This window comes from Parus major, chromosome 3 (genome assembly GCF_001522545.3).
Source record: "Parus major isolate Abel chromosome 3, Parus_major1.1, whole genome shotgun sequence".
In the NCBI taxonomy this organism is placed as follows: Eukaryota; Metazoa; Chordata; class Aves; order Passeriformes; family Paridae; genus Parus; species Parus major.
In genome coordinates this window covers 48,895,606-48,916,099 of record NC_031770.1, presented here as the reverse complement: position 1 = coordinate 48,916,099, position 20,494 = coordinate 48,895,606, and the positions used below count along the sequence as shown (strand labels likewise).

General features: G+C 40.0%; 1 protein-coding gene across 1 annotated transcript; it reads right to left on the bottom strand.

Moving 5' to 3' along the window:
- Positions 1 to 887: 887 nt before the first annotated feature.
- SF3B5 (splicing factor 3b subunit 5) lies at positions 888 to 2,047 on the bottom strand. Its single transcript, XM_015621466.2, has one exon. It carries the CDS (start codon positions 1,969 to 1,971, stop codon positions 1,711 to 1,713), a length of 261 nt encoding a protein of 86 aa, XP_015476952.1. The 5' UTR covers positions 1,972 to 2,047; the 3' UTR covers positions 888 to 1,710.
- Positions 2,048 to 20,494: the final 18,447 nt, after the last annotated feature.

The window sequence follows — 20,494 nt, the reverse complement described above, 5'->3', positions numbered from 1 at the left end:
GGCTGTTGGCTTTTATAGTGAAGAGCTGACCCACAAAGAAGTGTTAACCTTATGTGTCACATATTTGTTGCTCACATTTCAACATGTAGAATATCTACAGATAGAGCTAACTGTTATTTTATCCTAAGATAAATCTATTGTGAAATAGTTTTAATCTATGCAGGATGAGTGATTATGCATGAGTGATTAAATTGCATGCTTGCTGTTTATCCTTATTGTAGGATAACCTGTTCACAAGAGGTTTCAAGTTCAGCTTGCAAACCACTACAAAAGCACCTGTTATTCTCAGCTGTCAGTCCAGCTTTTCCAACTGCTGGCCCAGCACTAAGGCTCAAGCCCCTCTGCCACCCCGTGTTACACACACCAATTGCCTGCTGGCTGCCAGCAGAGACACCTTATGGAAGGCAAGTTTCTAAGATTTGGCACAGGAACTGTTAAACTTAACAGGAAACCTGTTTTGTATAGATGCAAATTTTGCCCAGTTTTTTACAAGACTTCCTTGCACACCTATGCCTAAGTGCTTAAACTCAACTTACCTTTCAGCCCTATTCCCCAGCATGTGAGGAACAGATGCTTTTCAAATTACCTGCACCAGCTTGCAGGCAAACTGAAAACCAGTTTTTTACATAGTCCCCTTATTTATTGGATGAACTGAAACAGTTCCCAAAAAACTTGCAGATAAAATGTCTTTCCAACCACTTCACCCATGTCTTCATCTTACTATGTGCAACTAAGTTTGAAAAACGTCATCTTTGAATTCATCAGAAGATGAATGTACCTACTTGAGATCGTCGGTTTCTGAAAAAAATCATTTATAAGCTTGCACAGTGTCTTAACAGGACCACAAGACACTGGACTTTCCCCTTCAATGTTAATACAAACAAACATGCCAAAAATTAGAGCATTTTATTTCACCAAGCAACATATCTCAAGAGTTTTGGGCTGAGGTCTTTCCATCTTTTAGAACTCAAAACTTATTTTTACTGTAAGCAAACATCCTATTTTAAGTGACAAATCAGAATCAACATCTGTTCAGTATGCAATCTGAGCTAAGACTGCATTTTACTTCTATGTAGTAGTAAGTTACCCTTATATTCTTATTCCGTATTAACAGAGCCCAACCCAATATTAGTATCTTTGTTGGAGTGCTAGGTTACTGGATAAGAATAAGGAGTTAAAAACAGTAGCTAATTTGTATCAGAAATAATCGAAGTTAGAAAAACTCAAACACACAGGAAAGAGGAAGATGAGACAAGAAAATAGTGTTTAAAGCCGTTTTGGGATTTTTAAGTACTAGAGGAACTGACGCTATACCACAAACCACCCCACATAATATTGCTACCAGGAAATCAAACCCTTTGAGTACCAACAAACTTCATCTCTCTCCCCCCAAACCAGAGTTTTGTAAGAAGGCATCAATCTGCCCAGTCGGGAAAATGCTGTCTCGGATATCCGAGACTTTCACCTCGGATGGTCGCACTGAAACGCTCGATACCGAGCACCAGAACTCCTCTGGGAACAAAAAGCTCGTACTAGGAGGCTACCAAACCAAACATTAGGAATGATCAGGAAGCTTTATTATATTCCACCTGAAAAAGGGCGAACGACTGCACAGTCAGAGTCCAGAAGCAGGCATTTTGCGAGGCTTCTCCCGTCAGTCCTTCGCGGGAACCACACGGGAGAGAGGGCCGGGAGCAGGAGGACGGAGGGTCAGGACTCGTCGGGCTTGTCGGCGGGCGGCCCGCAGGGCTGCAGCATCTTCTCCATCAGGTTGAAGCGGACGCGCGCCTTGCTCTCGTTCTCGGCGATGGCGAAGTAGTTGAGCAGGTCGAAGTGGCCCATGTAGGAGCAGTACGAGTCACGGTGCTGGTTCACCAGCCACTCCCACTTGGTGGTGTCGGCGTGCCCCGTGCCGATGTACTTGGACTGCAGGTGCTCCAGCTGGCTGTGGATGGTGTAGCGGTCCGTCATGGCGCGGCGAGCGGGCGGGCGGCGCGGACGAGCCTGGGCGGGCGGCGCGGACGGGCCTGGGCGGGCGGCGAGAACGGGCCTGGGCGGGCGGCGCGGACGGGTCTCGGCGCAGGGACCTTTTCCGGGGCCCGCAGGAGCGCTTCCCGCCGCTGTTCCTGCCGCAGGGCCCGACGGGAGCGCGCCGAGAAGGGCCTGCCGGGAACTGTAGTCTCACCGCCCCGCCCGGCGGGGGCGGGCCCTGGCGTAGCTAAATATTGATCCTGTAATAAAATAGTTTACTGCCGGGCCGATCATGTTAGTTGGATAATTCGTAGTAAAGCAAGAGGTAGTTACAAGGCCGGGCCGGCATCTGTAACGCAGGGTTCTTTTAAAGCACGTAGGTGAGGGCTGGCTCCGGATCAGATTGGAATTCTGAGCACGGCTGCAGAGCTGCCCCTCAGATCGAGGCAGATGCTCAACAGAGCCTCGGTGTAAAGCCTCGAGCCTGCCGTCAACTTGTAAAGCAAAGATACGGCTTTGATACTGATCAATGCACCTGGAATCCAGGGCCGTGCACTGTCAAATGTGGCTAGGAAATACCCACCTAGTGGATCATGGGGAACAACAACAAAAAGTCTCTCCTGCCAGAGGTGTCAGAAAACAGGAAAGCAAAGCCCCGAGGCTCACGCTTCAGGGCACGGCTTAATCCCAGCTCCCGACACAGGCTCTGTAGAAGCCGCAACTCGGTGTCCCTCCCCAAATAAGCCACACGGGAAGCCTGGCTATGGAGAAAGGAAAAGCTACACAGAAACATCCAGGAGGCGCCGGGAGCAGCACAACACCCCGTTTTCGTTAGCTCTTTGCTTGGTGAGAGGGCAATACATCACTTTCTGTGGTCACTCTCACCCAGGTCCGCGTAGAGAAGGGCTGAAGAAGGCACAGCATTTGCAGGTCCCCCCAAGAGAAGAAGCTTAGTGGGATTAATTCTGCCACCTACAACCGAGGAAGGTCCTGTACGTCCCATCCCTGCTCCTTTTTAAGTTGAAGAGCTCTGAGTTACTCTTCCCCGGGCAGCTGGGCAGGGTGAGGTGATTTAAGTCAAAATTAAATATTAATGTTGAAAAATATCTTTTAACAGTTCAACTAGTATTTTATCTGAATGTTAAACTCACAAGCAGATATAAAACCCACAGCAAATATAACTTGTGTTGCCTATCTTCTTTTTGGTCAAAGTCAAGCTTGAAATAAGTTTTATCATCCACCAAAACAGAAGTTTTTCCAGCTCTGTTCAAGAGCTTACATAATGTTAAGTTTAAAATGCATGAAATGATTCATGCTTTCATGTGCTACTAGTGTTTTTAATTATTTGTTTTAAAATAGGAAAGACACATTGCCAGAAATTTTTCAATAGGAGGCTGAGCTATTTCTTCCTGTCCTTGTAAATGCCCTGTAGCCACAACGAAATCCACAGAAACGTTGTGTGAACAGCCAGATGACTCTCTCCCCCTTGTTTAAAAGTGAATGTCTTATAAAACCAGGGCCATATAAAGCAATGTAAAAACAACGTTCTGAAATGTCCCTACCCTTCTGTGCGAAGAACTAAATGGGGACTATAATTTTTTTATTTTTGTTATTTTTATGAGGCTCTGTTGAGTCCTTGCTACCAAGGCTTGCTTAGCTGGAAGCAGATTACACAGCTGGTTGCAGCAGTCGCATTCTGTGGTTGCTTTCAGAGAGACCAGAAGAGGAAAAATAAACAAACATGACACTTTAGGAGTTTCTATGTATGCGGGCATACAGAAAGACAAACAAAAACATATTCTTAACAAGGGAGAGCTTTCATTTCTTTTTAAAATGGCATCTTTCTGAAGAGTAGGACATCAAGAAGAATGCTAGCTTTTAATAGATGTTCCATGCCAACACAGTGACACATAGGGCTGCCCTCACAGCTGTTTTGAAATTATCCTCTTGGAAACTCAAAACCAGGAGATGTATTGATTAAAATACTCAGTCTTTGGAGGAGAAAAGATTCCCAGGAGTTTATCCGTCTCTTGCAGATGTTGCCATTTCTAGGAGTAATAACTGCATTAAACAGGTGTAAGAGTTCTTCTTAAAAAAAAAAACCAAACAAAACTAACAACAACAACAAAAATACCAAACTAAGCACAAAAACACAGCCAACCACAACAAACATCCAACCAACCAAAACAATGAAACAATAACAACAAAAGTCCAACCAAAAAAAAACCAAACAACAAAACCAAACCTGAATGACAAGTGTAAGTCTGAAATGTTCAGTAAATTATTAGTGGGCCAAATTAAAATGCTGCATTCAGGCATCCAGTGGCCCAGGGAAACACACCAAAACTTCATTCTATATTGGCTTTGGTCAAAAACCTCTGAGGCTACCAGACAAGCTTACCAATGCAAGGAAGAAAAAATATGTAGTAAAATTTCCAGCTGACAGGCAACTCACAATTATTTACAAGTAATTACTTAAATTCAATTTCACTCTAAAAAGAAGTTTCATCTGCTAGCTTTCAATAATTATATTCGATTATATTCACTTTCTCTTCATTTCTTCTATAATAAAAGTAAAATCTGTTGTCGGGCCTTCTTTTTCTTATTAGGTCCATTTTATACAAAAGGAATGCCTGCACTCAGGCACTTTCATTTCAAATTTAGGAATACTAAATAAGTGGGGAAAGGAGATTCAGATATATATAGAGAGAATTTTCTCAGTGGTAATATGCTTGTATGACTAGGATTCCAGGAAAAGTAGCATTTTGGGATATGTCAAGGTTTTTGTACTGATTACCATTAAATATCATTATCAGACTATGCAATAATGGATGCTTACTTATGGAAATCACATTAATGTATTGATTGAAGTGCTGAAATTATCTTTTTGGAGAGTAACATTGTATCCCTTCAAGACAGATTTCAAAAGCTGGAGACACCGGGAGGATGTAAGGAACTGTGGAAGCCACAGGGTGTCAGGGTTGGAGCTGCAAAAATTCTTCTTCCATAAAAACCGTATGGTTTGTTGCTCCTCCGAAATGTAGAGAAAAAGGGTAGAGGGGGCTGCTGGATCAAGAAAGAAAATGTCAGTGGCTTCCCACTGCAAGATATAACCAAATTTTTGAATTCCCTACTGACTCTGTGGGTGGAAGTATGAAGACATAAATACCCTCCAAACAAAAGGATGTTACAATCATAATAGATAAATCAAATACACACCCAGAAAGATGATAAAATGGGGAGACATGCCTGTGTGGTTCCGCCCCTCCCCAAGAAATTCCTCTATTCTTCTATGTTGATTTATCCTAGAAATACAGTGAGGAAAAAATTTTTGAGATTGGATTAGTCTGGCAAGATTGGTGCTGGAAATTAAATAATGATAAAAACCGTTGTCTATGTGGCGTGTGATTTTTTTTTTAAAGTATGTATTTCATTAAAAATATGTTGCTTCTGCTAAAACAGGGGTTCTTAGATCATTATTTGCAGAAGTCACATTACCACTTAGAAATTTTAGGGTAGAAAAGTTACACTTTTCTAATTGCATATTTTGGGGGTTTTTTTCAGATTTCCCATGTTACCACATGAACTGTGACGTAGTTTCTCAAATGTTGTTATAGCCTATGAACATTATCAGCCTCAGAAAGCTCTTATTTTGGCCCTGTAAAAGGTAGGAGACAATTTTGCTGCTTTTCTCAAAAATCCTGTAAAAAAACATTTTTCATAAGCAAGCCTCTTTTACCACTATGTAAACTCCCTGATTTCTTTGCCTTGTAGTCAGAATCATGATTTTGCTACAGGGTAAGAATATGCCTTCACTCTGCAGCCAGCCGCAGCCTTTGGGCTGCTTCTGGGTCAGAGGAAACACAGTCCTTGCAAGCATGGTTAAGTTTCAAACTTTCTTCCACTATTAGAAACTATGTTTTGTTATTGCTTTGATTTTATAGTGCTTAAATACTCCAGCATCTGAAAGCTGTTTTAGGGTTGTATGGCTGTTTCTCTGCCAAAGCTGTAGATTGGAAGAATGTGGAGTAAAAAAATCAGGAAAGAAGAACTGCTGTGTATCCTAGCATTGAAGGCATACACTTTATGCTGCTCTGTATCAACGTAATCAATCATATTATCTTGAATCGGACTGCAGCTGGAGAAATTCACTGCTGGAGAGTTGTCAAACGGAGGAGACCTGTGACCTGCACTAACGCTCTCTTGCCTAGGAGCAGCTTAGAGATCACAGAGACTGGGCCTTGTAGCTTCACACTCCATCAGTTGTGTGTGAATATCACTGTGATGCTCTACGCCTTCTGTATGGGTCTGAATAACAGCTGTGTGCCTTAGGTGTGCAGCTCAATCGAATTAGCTTAATTTAGGTGCCACTGAGAATTTCCTGGCGAGGTGCAGGAGCACCCTAAAAGCAGAGAGGCAGTAGGGGTCAGTAGCACAGCGCTTACAGATGAGACACAAATAATGTGGTGATCTGAGGAATGTGGTGTGGAGGGAGATGGAGCACAACAGAGGCCTGGTAGAGGCAGCTCTCACTTGTTTAGAGGAAAGTTCTTTATTCCAGAGCCATCACTTTGAGGATAAAAACCTGTCTGCTAATGTGATTAGTTGCCTCTTCAGGATAAAAGTAGAGCCAGTAATAGTCTACCAGGTGAATTGAAATTTCTTGTGTCCATATATGTGTTTGTAATGAGAAAGGTTTGTTCTTGTCATGCATTTGGAAATAAAATGAAGTAATAAGAGTAAACACAACAAAACTGGGGAAGACTACAGGACTATCCAAGAAGCAGCTGTATCCTGCCCATTTTCTTTGCGTGTCTTTTCTTCATTCACTCCAGATAAACTGCAATAGCTAATACAGCTATTAATTGTGTTCAATGAGGTATACAAAAGTAGCAGTGATGAAAGGATCATCTTTAAATAGGCTAATATTTTGAATATTAGAAATATACACAAATTTAAATTAGAAGGATTTGGCCATTGAGTGTATATCATATCACTGTTTGCTTTCTGTGTGCAAGAAAGAGTAAGAACAGAGGAAGTGACTTCCCTTTTTTTAAGTCTGATGTGAAGATGCTTAATGCAGCTGTTTCTTTTTTTATCTACCATATAATTATCATGCTTTAAAAATACTGATTTCTTCAGAACACTACTTAGAAGTGTTCTGTACAGGGAAGCGTATCTGCAGCCAGCCTTTTCTCTCTCTAGCTTTCCCCATCACACATAGTGCACAAGTATTCATCATTTCACCTCCTCCTCTGCAGTAAGCACAGAGGACATTGGTGTCATCACCCTTATCTAGACAAAAAAATCCGTCATCTGTATTGTGCACAAGGGCAGCTCATCTGTTACTGCACAGCAAGTCAGTTCATAAAAGTAAAAAATAAGAGCAGGAGAAGCATGGAGCCATTGATATGGGTGAGTCATCAGCTTGCTTATTTGGTGTGTGTTGTATTAATTCATGTTGTGAAATTTCAGACAGTGGATTGCTCGTGGGACAAACAGCAAAGGAGAGAGGGGGCAGCAATGGATGTTTAGGATATTAGTATCCCTGCAGGTGGAAGAAGATAACTGTCCCTTCCATGTGTCTCTAGGAAATGGCCAATCACCACCAGTTCACCACAGAACTATAGAATCAAGTTTAAGTCTACCCTCCTTCAGTTTAAGGCCCTTTTCCCTTGTCATATCACTACACACCCTGCTAAAAAAATCCCTCTCCAGCCTTCTTGTAAGTCCCCTTTGAGTACTGGAAGGCTGCTATATAAACCAGTTGTTTCTCAACTTGGGTTGGGAACTTCCTTATTTGAAATAAGAAATGTACATAAGCCTCTTGCATTTACTGTGAAAGTAAAGCTCTCGCTAATAAGATCATGCAACATATCTCACCTTCAGCTTTATCAAAGCATTGCTGTTTATTACTTTTAAGGCGAATAGAACATAATTTTTCACAACACCAACCACCATAGACAAATTAATATGTTCAAATCACAACTCTTAGTAACTCATAATAAATGTCTTTTTGATTGCTGGTTTCATTGTTGGGAATGTCTTAATTCATCTCAAGCTGAAAATTGCTTAAGTGACTGGATCCTCAAAATGAAAAATAAACCCAGAGTGTAGAGACTTGGCAAGGAATAAGCAACTGGAAGCAAGGTATTTATAGTGAGGATTAGGCAATGTTAGTAATGTGTGATGATAACCATCTCATCTATACATTCTGGAATGTGATTTGAGAGCTTGAAGGAGAACTGCTGATTTTGGAAAGCAAGCATTCAAGGAGTACAGCAAAAAGATACTATCTCTTTAGACTGTAATATTTCTTCCTACCTCCTCAGCACCATGCAGACTAAGAAACTTTGAAACAAACAAAAACCAAAAACTACTTGACAAAAAAATTACCCAAACCTGGATATTTTTAAGTAAGCTTTCAAAGATGTGATTTCTTTTGCTGCTTTTTTTAGGTAGCATGTATTGTTTGCTTTCTTTTTTTTTTTCTTTTTGCATTTTGATCTTCTGTATTTCACTTTGTATTTGCTCTTCTCCATAAATGTTTGAAAGTATTTATTTTTATGGCGTTTGAAGGTATTTAATTTTCGAAGATTAGAGCTGAAATATTCACATACTTGATTGCAGGGAAAGAGGCTTTAAGAAAAGCACTGTGAAAACTGCTGGCACCGGGGTTGCCATCTAGAGCCCCAACAGGATGTGCGTAGATCGTGTTGACGATGACTGATGCGTCTCTCAGAATAGCTGTTGTGAAGCACAGATGATTTAGTATTCACATACAGCTGTGTATTGCAGCCCATTTGTGGAAAAGCCTTCAGTATGAAATGCAGACATTTGAAAACCATAACTGTCCGTTCCCTTTTCTCTATCTTTTTCAGCCTTTTGTAACTTCACGATCTCCCCTTTTGTACTCACCCAATGGGGCCTTGTTCACAGCCTCGTGGTGCTATTGTTACATCAGCTATCGTGGCTATTTGTGATACCTCTGGGCATAAAGACACCTGGTTTTGAAGAGGATTAATGGGATATATTTTTAACAGGCAGAGAAGGAGAAGTGCAGTCTATCCAGTGGGTTCTTCACTTTAAGCTCCAAATGCAGTCTAGAGGTTCTGCCAGCAGACTTAAGAATTTAGGCTTAGGTATTTCAAGTGCTAAATCCATTGGCAGCAGTCATTCATACTTGGCACCTCGAAAGGATCAAGCCTGAAGGGTAAGGAAAGCTTACTGTTGGTGCCATCAAAAAGTCAGCATTCAAGGAACAGGTTGGGGCAGATTCCCAAACCAATGTGTGCATGAATCTGTGACTGCCTGTAGCTGTCATGACACCTTGTCACACTCAAACATGTAGGAAATCATTTGCAAACCTTGAAGGAAAAGTCAAAGACAAAGAAATTAATTCTCAACTACATTTGAAATGACAGCTAGCTGTCAGGTGAATTTTATTAGTAAGGGATGAATACACAATGGAAAACACTATCAGAAAAAAAAATCTGATTTCTTTTAGTTTAAGGACTATGAACATTGGTCAGTGAAATCCCATGCCAGCTTTTCTCTCCCCCATTCAATGAGTTCCTTGTGTGAAGATGAGCTGCAGATTTTCTGCTATAAAATATGTTTATTCTATGTCATATAGGGAATAAAGACTCCACGATCTTTTCCATATCGTGGCTGACTGCTGAATTTATCAGTGTGCAAAGACCTGCTCTGAGTGACTCAGCTGCAGAACTGATTTGTCTTGTCATTGGAGAACAGATTTGTATAGCTGCTGAGTCACAAAATGGCTTGCATAACTGGAAGGGTAAAACAAGTTTGTCAAGTGACTCAGGTTGTAATTTGATCCTTCTCTCATTCCCAAATGTACATGCACCTGTATTTTGAAACTGCTGGGATCGTTAATTACAGTTGGAATCATTTCAGTGGTACCCATGGAATGTCTCCTTCCAATACACTCTGCTGTTCAGTTCTTCTCCCATAATCCCTGGGATGTGGCCAAATGCTTCTTCCTTCACACAGGGGGGAAAATCACCTGTGTTTTCCTTCACTATTAAAACCCATCACCATTATGATCATAACAGATCTTCCAGTGGAGCTTAAATCAAAAGAAAAAAAGAGGACCTGTACTTTTCACCTTTTTTAAGGAACTATTGTTACTCCATTTAAAAGATTATTTTCAATAGGAAGTTAGGTTTAGAAAGTAAGGGGAATCTTTTATATGTGTGTAGAATTCCAAAACATTGGCAAAGAAGTCCTAAGCCAAAATCTTCCTGCACATGCAGGTATATTATTATGATTTGCTATTTGTGGAAGAAGAAAATGGCTTTTTAGTGAAGAATATTTTGTGCTCAGGAGGAATTAGAAAAAACCTTTGCATTGAGAGTTGTTTGTCTGCTGCTCTATCAGCCAGAAAAACAGAAGCATGTAACTGTGATTTAAGAAAAAGCTATCCTTAAATCTAGAGAGAAAAGAAAACAAAACACTGAGGGCAGTCATCTACTTTATGGATGTCACTGTTTCCTTTAGAAAACATATTAGAAAGTGCAGTAGCCTTTCTTCTGAGATCTGTATAGTATCCTACAAGCACTAACTCTTGATGGCCATACTAAGAAAGGAAAATACTGTCCTAATCAAATAGATGAGGATGTTGACATAGGCAATTAAATCCGGGACCAGAAGCTCCACACTGATCTGGTATCAGAGCAGGCTCCTTGGTAATACAGCACTGTGCCCATCACCCAGCTCTGTTCCAGCTCCTCATGAAGGTTTTTCACTGACTCAGCTCAGCACAGCACAGCACAGCACGGCACAGCACAGCACAGCACAGCACAGCACAGCACAGCTCAGCACCTCTAGGGGAGACTTGTTTACAGCTGTAATGGTTTGATTTAGGTAAATGAGCCCTTTGGAAACTTTTATTGTCAGTTAAGTTTCTGTTTCCTCCTACAAACTCAAGCAGAGTCTGAACTGAGCCCACACTCACGCTGACACATTTCTCACCCTTCTCACACTGTGCTGAGGAACTCCTCTGAAAGCTGCATTTTGATTTGTACGCAGACACAGTCATATCATTAAATACAACAAGCTCTAGCATTTTTATAGCAAAGCTGAAAATTTCTACTTTTTTACTCAAATCAAAATGAAATTTTGCTGGAGGGAGGTGAGGATGAATCTTAAAACACTTTTAAATTGCTTTGACCAATATGTTCCATACAACAACAACTTGTGCATTGACCCTGATGATACATTTTCAGCTGTTTGAATGCTTGAATGCAACCTTCATCTCAGAAATCCTACAGCTATTGGTTATTAGGGAGCTGTCTGAAGATAAAGGTCACCTTCAACCTCTTTTTAAGTTTTCTCCTGAATTATATTAATGACTTTTAAAATTGCCTTTGAGTTTAGACAGACCTTTGGTAGCAGTTTTTTCTAAGAAAAGTATTCTTATAAAGGTACACTAGGACAAAACATTTCTTCCAGATGTGCACTACTATTGGGTTTGAATTACTCTGTCTGTGTCTGGGTGTGAACCCCTACTTCTCCAAGGTTTGGGGCATCAGAGTTGAGATTCTTGGATCAGCTCATTAGGAAGATGAGACACTAACATGTCTGGTTGTGATTTGCAGTTGTGTGAATATCAGAGTTCTAGGGGCTTGTTTGTGCCTGTCTCTAGGATCTGGGAAGCATTTCATGGAAAAAAATAAATGTTTTAACTGCCAAAGGCAGCTGAGCAGAGCATTTATATAATTCATTTTGCTTTCTGGTACTTGTTTTAAGGGCATTGGCTAGAGGACAGATTTGGTCTATTCACTCACCTGGATACATGATCCTTATCATGGATTCATAGGATGATTTGGGTTGGAAGAGACCTCAAAGATCATTTCATTCTAACCCACCAGCCATGGGCAGGGACAGCTTTCACTACACTAGGTTGCTCAAAGCCCCATCCAACCAGATCCAACGCATCCAACAGTTCCAGGGATGGGACATCCACAGCTTCTCTGGGCAACCTGTCCCAGTGCCCCACCACCATCACAGCAAAAAGTTTCTTAATATCTAATCTAAACCTACACTCTTTCAGATTAAAGCCATTTCCTCTTTTCCTATCACTACATATGCTTATAAAAAGTTTGATTCTCCTCTATACCAGAAAAAAAACAATGCACACTCTATCCTCCATGTTTTTCTTCCTGTAGTTTATAACATTGGGCCTGTCTCATTTGATGCCACGTTCAAACTTCCACTGACTTCACTGAAAGCAGAATTTGGAAATTAATTTTAACTGCTATAGACTCATTAAATATCACACAGTTTTTTCCACATCATCTGAATAACATTCACACATAAGAAATTACTGAAGAGAGAGAATTTTTTAAGTAGAAAGATGGGTATACAGAGGCATAAGCCTTTAGAGAAACAAAATATCTGCAAGAAAAAAGCAGAGACATGAAAAGACATGTAATCTTTTCATGAAAAGAGAGAACTAGCACTCAGAGGATTTGGATGCAACTCCTAGTTAGATCAAGACTTGCTGCACACCTCTAGGCATTTTGACACTTTCTGTGATTTCTTTCCCATCTATAATACATGGGTCGCAATACACACAGCAGTATTTTAAAGTAATTGCTTGCAAATTGGTTTAGAGAGCCTGAAGTGGAGCATAGTTTATAAATGTAATGCAATATTATTATTGTTGTCACATAAAAACCTAGCTTAGTCCATCAATTTAATTGTCACCACAGCCACATGGATGGCAGGGCTTCTAATGTTACTTGGGAAATCATCTTTCAAGTATGATGTTGTCCTTCAACAACTGGCACATCTATCTCCTTTCATCTATGACGGAATAAGATTCTGCAAATTTTCATGTAGTACAAGTTTGAAGACTGATGGGCATATTACTGGGTGTGTAAGAGAATTTGAAGTGTGCTTTTCAGCATCTAATCAATCCCTCTTACCACTTCAAATATGCTGCAAACACATGTTACACTGTGACGCTGCATGCTACAATTGTTTTACCAAGTCAGAGAGGCCGGCTACACCTCAGCACCTACTAATCCCATCAGAGTTTTGCAGTGCTCCCTGTCAGGCCACCAGCTGGTGCCAGGAGAGTGTTTTATGTCTTGCACTGACAGACAGCATGGGGAGATTGCTCTACCCAGACAGCTGAACGAAGACAGAGTTGTTTCCAAAGCAAGCCGCAAATGCTGTAACTGCAGATACATATCATTGGAAATAAGAAATCTTGGGAAAATGGGTGCAGTGGATCAGTAGCCAAGAAATGTAGGTGTGTTGCTGTGAGAACGTTGCCTATGAGGAGCTGGCTAATGAGCCTACCTTAGACACTGTTCATGCACTAACAGGCACTGCACGGGCAGCCTGGCTGTTCTTGCACTGCGGTATGTAGGATGTGGGAGTTAAGGGCTTCACATTTAGAGGAACCTTTCAGCACCAAGATCTGGCCTCTACAGCTGTGGATTTTGGACCACATTAGAATCACAGCTTAGGAGAGATGTCAGGTAGTAATTTTGTCTAATCTCCTGCTCCAGTCTCTCAGAGTCAACATTGATCTCTGTGCTTCGGCGAGATGGATCTTGAAAAATCTCCAAGAATAGAGATTCCACAACTTCTTCAGGAAATCTCCTGTTCCTGAGGGCTTCACTGCCCTCATAATGTGGATTTTCCCTTTATTTCCTATTAGAACTTTATCCCAATTTATGAGCATTGTTTCTCATTCTCCTGCCATACACTTCGGTTGTATCAGTAATCTCTTCAATACATTAAGGCTGCTGTTAGATCCTCTAAATCTTTTATTTTTGGGCCTAAACAAACTCAGTTCCTTCAGCCTCTCCCTACAGGTCACACACTCCAAACCTATGACCATCTCAGTGACTCTTTGCTGGACTCACTCAAATTCATCCACATCCTCCTCATACTGGGAATCCCAGATCTGCTGACTTTCTTACAAAAATCAAGGAAAGGGAGCAAGAACTCTTCCTATGGAATATTTTCAGGCCATGCAGTTCTACAGCAGTACGGAGGGTAATTTATCTGCTTGCTCTTTCCCAAGAATAAGGCAAGCATAAGGCAGCAGAGAGAACATTACTCAGGTTTCCAAAGCTCACATCCATACATTCTCACTGGCCAGAGTAACTCCAAAGACTGGCTGTGATTTTTTTGCAGAATTGCAGAAGTAGTTATGATCTTCTCTGTGAACCATAAGGGGTTAAATCATATGTGGAGAGTCCAGGCAGAGTGAGACAGAGGAATGGTACCATATGGGTAACAGAATAATCTTAGGAAAACTGTATTTCCAAGACGGGTGGACATGGGAATTTAGGGAATCTGCCATCCTAGTGTGTCTTTTTCCCACCTCTCCTGCATGTTTCCTACAGAGTTTAAAGGAATGCATGGCATCAATTGAATGGGTGACCTGACCCCTTTGAGGAATGAAGGGGGAGAAAAAGTCTTTAAAGAAGGGTTATCTTAGATGTAATTAATTTAACTGTCACTAAAGCTGCAGATATGGCAAGATTTCAAGTATTACTTGGAAAATTTTCTTGCCATGTCACAAAATAGAAACATTTTTCATCATAAATTGACGTGTCTATCTCCTGGCATCTTCAGATAGTGAGCATGTGGAAATTTGGTATGCAGGCATTCAGTGTTATTTGAAATTAAGTAAAGACTCACTTGTCTAGTTGTATTCTAAATGTAGTACTGATTATTGGTGAACTTTAAATTTGTTGTTGTATATTAATCACAATTTTAAAATTAAACATTTAAAATTATTAAATTTTAATAAACATTTAAATTTTAATAAACATTTAAAAATAAAATTTAAAACATTACATATATTAAATTTGCTTCTGTATATTAATTTTGTTTCTCTGCTATTGAATTATTTTGTTAAGTTATACTTCATTTTAAATTCACACCAAATTTGTACTCACAGCAATTGTATATGCTGTAGTTAACATTAAATATGGACAGTATTTAAAATTATTATTTATGCAGGATTTTCCCTTGTATAATTAAACGTTAGTTGGGTTTTCTTTCCTTTATCATGTTGTAAAAATTTATTCTGTAAGACGGAAACTGTGTTTAACATCCTTGTAACACACAGGTGTAACTATGCCAGTGCCGCCTACCAGGTTTGCAGTGAAACCAGTGGTTCCAAGCCATGTAGCATAAGAAGTGTGGAGCATTGTTTTCTGTGTTTGTCCCCTGTCTGTGTGCTATTTCTGGGGGGGTCTGCCTGCTGACCTTGGCCAAAAAACAAGGTTTATGTTGGTAGTCATGGTACAAAGGCATAGTAGATGACGGATATTTCCAGAAGGAATTTTCTCTCAGTAAAAAAAAAAAAAAAAAAAAGGTGTGAATTACCTTCTCAGGATTAAAAGAACAGTACCAGATTTACCTTACAATAATTTTTATTATGATACTAATAGATTTTTTGTAATATGACAAAATTTTTACTATATCATTGCAACTGTTTATTATCTTAATAAAAAACACCCACTTCCAACATTTGGCTTGAATTATGTAGAACTGATTTACCCCTCTGAAGATGTAGTCTTCTGTTTTAGTGTATATTAATATTTGTATTTCTACAAATATATAGAATATATAGAGAATATAGAATATATAAATATTCTATAAATATCTTTGACTTGTGTCAATAAGATTTAGAAAGTGAGGCTAAAATAACTTTCAGGAAGTAATCTAATCCACTCCCTACCTCAATTTAAAATCAGCCATACTTGAATTATTCCTAGTGGATACTTATCCAGCTTAACAAGAGGTACAGCCAGGCTAGGTTGCATTGCTGAAGCTGAGAGTACAAGGAAGAAATAAGAACTGAGACTGTATGCACAGTGCAGTCCTTCTTCTCTGCCACAGCAGTACACAACCTACACAGAGGTGTAACTTGAAATGTGTGTGTATATATATGTGTGTGTGTGTGTGTGTGTGTGTGTGTGTATAAAACTGAATTACAGACCAAATCATTCTCTAGATTGACAAATTGAAAGAGGGGCTGTGTGCTCTGGTTTTGGTTCATCTGTTGGGGCTTCCATGATCACTTTGCTTACTCAGTTATGAACTTGGCAAATGTAAAGACCAGAATCTGATGTTTTCAGAGATCCAGAAGTTAAAGGATATATTTAATATATCCAGTGCCCAGCTGCATCCTAATGGATGCACATTAAATTAACAGGAAGCTAATAGCTGCTGCTCATGGAAAGATGACTGTACCCCTTGGCTGCTGCAGAGCCTGTCTCTCATCTGTTGCCTCCTCTGAGCGCAGGGTGAGTTGGGGAGAGCTGGAAGCACCTGGGACCCACCCAGGTGCCCAGAAGATTTGGGCAGGTTTGATCTTTCTGTGAATAACCACCAAGGCATCTGCATCTATCAAGAGCTGGCAGCTGTGTAAAAGCAGTGCAGGCGATCAGCTGCCCCTCTGCCTTATTCACCTCTCACGTACAGAGGCTTCGTGTACCGAGATAGTCCCTGGCTGGGGTAAATGGGAGGAGACCCGTGTGCTCCCATGGCGTTGCTGTGCAGCTGCTCAGTGCCCCCAGTACTTCCTGTCCTTGCATTTCTTAATAAGTTTTGCAAGGTGTTTGACAAATACCCTTCTACTTTGACGAGTACCATTTATTTTTAGGGCTTTTTTTTTTTTTTTTTTTTTTTTTTTTTTTTTTTTAGCTAAAACATGCAAACGTCAGCAGTGGCTTTGTTTCATTCCAACAAAATCTATCGCGCTGTTACTGTATCACATAATGTCACGTGCAATTTGCTTAGAGACCATGTGCCTCGCCATTCATGGAGGATTCCAGGCAGCAATTGGTCCTTACTGGGCTGTGAAACGAATTGCTCCCTGGCTGTGTATTCTCAGCTAAATAATCCCAAGTAATTTTTCCCTCACCTTCAGCTATACAAAAACTTTCCTTTATCTTCTCATATCTGCAGCACGTCACTACCATGCTACCCTTGGGAAGGTGTACCACGAGATATTTAGATCTAGCCACAAAGCCACCCGTAAGGTTTCCACATGTGCAGCACGCCTTCAGAAGAAGGTAGTCTGTATGGTACAGGAACTCCCTGTGCACTTTGGGCAGTCTCCCAACCACTTTCTGGATGTTATATCGCTTGTTGAAAAGCACTGGCAGCATGAATAAGGTGATCCATCAACATGGCTGTATAAAATTTCTGTTCACACGATTCTGGGAAGAATTCTTTTATCAAAACTTGGTGAAAACAACACCTTTTATTTGAATGACTAATGTGAAAAGGATGCTCCAAAAAAGCTATGGAAATGTCCTCATTTTACAATAGCTCTCTTTGTGAAAGTCTATTTATTCTTTGCCTTCTAAACCATCTCAGGCTTTTAACCTCTGGAAGAAAAAAACCTCTTTTTGTTACTGCCTAGTTACTTCTGCCTTCATACCTAATACACACCCTGGCCATTTCCTGCTCAGGGAGTAGTGGTGAGGGGGAAATAGCACAAGTAGTTTTTGGCAATATGAACTTGCCCTAGAATCTGCTGTTACTGGTACTATACCCAAATCAGAGTGTCTGCTACGTGCATTCCTTTCCTCACTTTTTTATCCCTCTTGAATGACATAAAGATGTCCTTGTCTCTGCTCTGACAGGTTGCAAAGTGCTCCCTGTTAACCAATCTCAGTGTATGGACATGCAAATGTACCTCATTCCTGTCTGATAACAGGAGTTAGAATACACACCTTTACAGGAGCAGAGTTAGACAAAGCTTCTCATTAGGCCAGCTGATGTGACAGGACCTTTGTCAAGTTATACATATGGGCTATTGTTCTTGCATTCAAAACCTGTGACAACAGCAGAGAAATCCAGTGTCTTGGTAATCAAGCAAGCCTTCTGTTCCCAGAAATCAGTATTGTTCCATGGCTCTAATTAACTATGTTTTTTTACAACTATTGTGTGAAAACATTTTGAACTTGTTCATTTATTGGTTACTAGCTTAAGAAAACATTCTGGCATCTGCCATCATCTCTGAATGAAGAAGTCCCAGGGCTATTTCCTGTGTATCCAATCTGGCATTTGATACAACCCTAACTAGATTAAGAACTCGTTTATGGGTAAAGAACTTTCAGAGCCATACATGAGTGCCAAGTTGTGGTTCACAAGGAATTCAGGGGCAATACACCCAGGGCTGGCTTCACATGCCTTTGGGACATAATTGGAGAAGAATGTTAAATCCTTTCCTAAATAAGCAAGAGAGAGGGCCCTGGCACAGGGCATCTTCTGACTCCACAGCAATTATATCTGCACAGCTTTCAGCACTCCATCCTTTTGTAGCAGTCTTCTTCCTTCCTAATGAAGGGGAGAAAAAGAAAGCAAGAAGAAAAACATCTGCAGTGCTCAATACCTAGAGCACTATGTTATCCCTGTGTAAATCCAAATATTCCCATGGGCTTCAACAAAGAATTAAGGTGGATTTAGCTACCTGTGGAGATACTTGGCTTCTGAATTCTTTTCAGCACTCTATTGCTCATGCAACCAAGGAGAATCTCTTTACATCAGCAAGATTTATTAATGAAGCTGTTCTTAACACCAGTATCTTTTGTGAGAGGTTACAATGAAATATGAAAAGACAGAACAGGAATGTTGGACCTTTCTCAAGCTGGAAGTATCACAGCTGAAGACTCGGTTTCTCTGGTAAATGAATATAGTGAAAGAATTTTCTAGCATCAGTCTTTTGGTGTCTCCCTTCAACTCACCTTGGCAATTGATAAATCATGTACTGTCAGAATGACTCTACTGATCCATGAGGTTAAAAAGAAAAAAGTTAATTGTCCAGGACCATGAATCATTACTTTGATTGAGCTAGATGTGAGCTAGATTACATCAGATCTGATTCTAGCTTAGAAGATACTCATGTGTACTGCACATCCAGAAAAGTGTACATGAATTTTATGTGTCTGAGAACTGGCTCTAGGATACAAAACTGAACTGGTAGCAATTGGCTCTGTTTTTAGCTGAAAGTTTCACAAGTGTCAATTATTATAGCTTGACACTACTATAACTTCATACTGAAACTAGTACAGATGTTATGGGTACATTATATGTACGTACATGCTTTTCTAGAGATGGGTAAGCTCCAGAAAAGCAGGGGTGTGTATGTCACCTGTATGGAAGTTGCCCGGTGAAACTGCTCTTCCCAAAAATTGACATTACCCAGAGTTCCCAGATGCCCTATGATATTGGTAAGTGGTAGCAAAGAGAAATTTACATGTCCACATAATTTCTAATTTCATGGGCTTTGGAAGAAACTCAATTTCCCGGTTGGAAATGTCTTTAGAAGCATCACACACCAGAGCAGAAATATGATGGGTCTCCCTTATACAGTGAATTGTGCTTGAAATATAGCACATCCTCACAATATTTTAACATACATGAGAACATAAATTTGTTTATATATTACTTTTCAGTACACATTTATGAGAACTGGAAGTAATTATGCCTGTCCTCTTTCTAGAGATGAGAGAACTGGAAGCAAAACCTGGCTCATTCAAAGCAATCACTTAAGACCTAAGTCAGGATTGGAAGCCTTTAAGGAAACAAGAAAGTGCAACAGCTCTCCAAGAAAAAGAAAAAAGAACTGAAAGAGAGGCTTACGGTCTGCAGATGTATAGTACATTTATATTTCCCTAACTCCTTTAGAAACTTATTGGCATCTGTGATCACAATACTAATGAGTTCTGCCTTTATCTATGTAAATTGAGTATTTACTTTTACTGGTAAACTACAGAGTGTTTCTCTTATAATCAGAGATAGCAGAAAGTGAAAATAAATTATGATGTTACTTTTGTAGCTTGGTATATAATGCTGCTCAGGACTCACAGAACAATAAAATTACAAGACTGAGAATTCTTATTTTGGAAAATCATTTTCCTCTGTCTAATCGTTTCCATTATCAATCTACACTGATCATGCTATTACAGAAGAGATTGAAATGAGCATAATAACCCAAAACAAGTGTCTTTGTTACATATGATGACACAACAGTCTTTTCAAATGACTCATCTGGTTTTGTTTCTCATAACAGCATGCAAATGGGCACCTTTCATAAGATCTACCAACATAATAGACTCAAGAACTTTCAGGATACTTGTTTGGCTATGGTTCTTGTTTTTTTTTTGTTTTGTTTTTTTTTTAGCATGATATTTGTGTAATTAGTGAGGTTTTTATGAGAATTTGAACCTTCTTTAATCTCGTCTAATCTAGGTGGCAAAATCTGTAGAAATAATAAATTTCTCTCGCTCTCCATTTCTTTCTTAGAAGAGTAATATTTTAACAATGTTGCTACCTTGCCTGCTACTCAGCTACTGAAATTTTTACTGAAGTCTCTACCAAAGCAGGGGAGACTTGACAGTCATCTCTTTGGTCTTCTGTATCCTCCAGATGAATTACAGGGAAGATATCAGATGTTTCTAGATTGACATTTTGCTTTTGACAGGACCATCAGACACACCAGTCAATACAC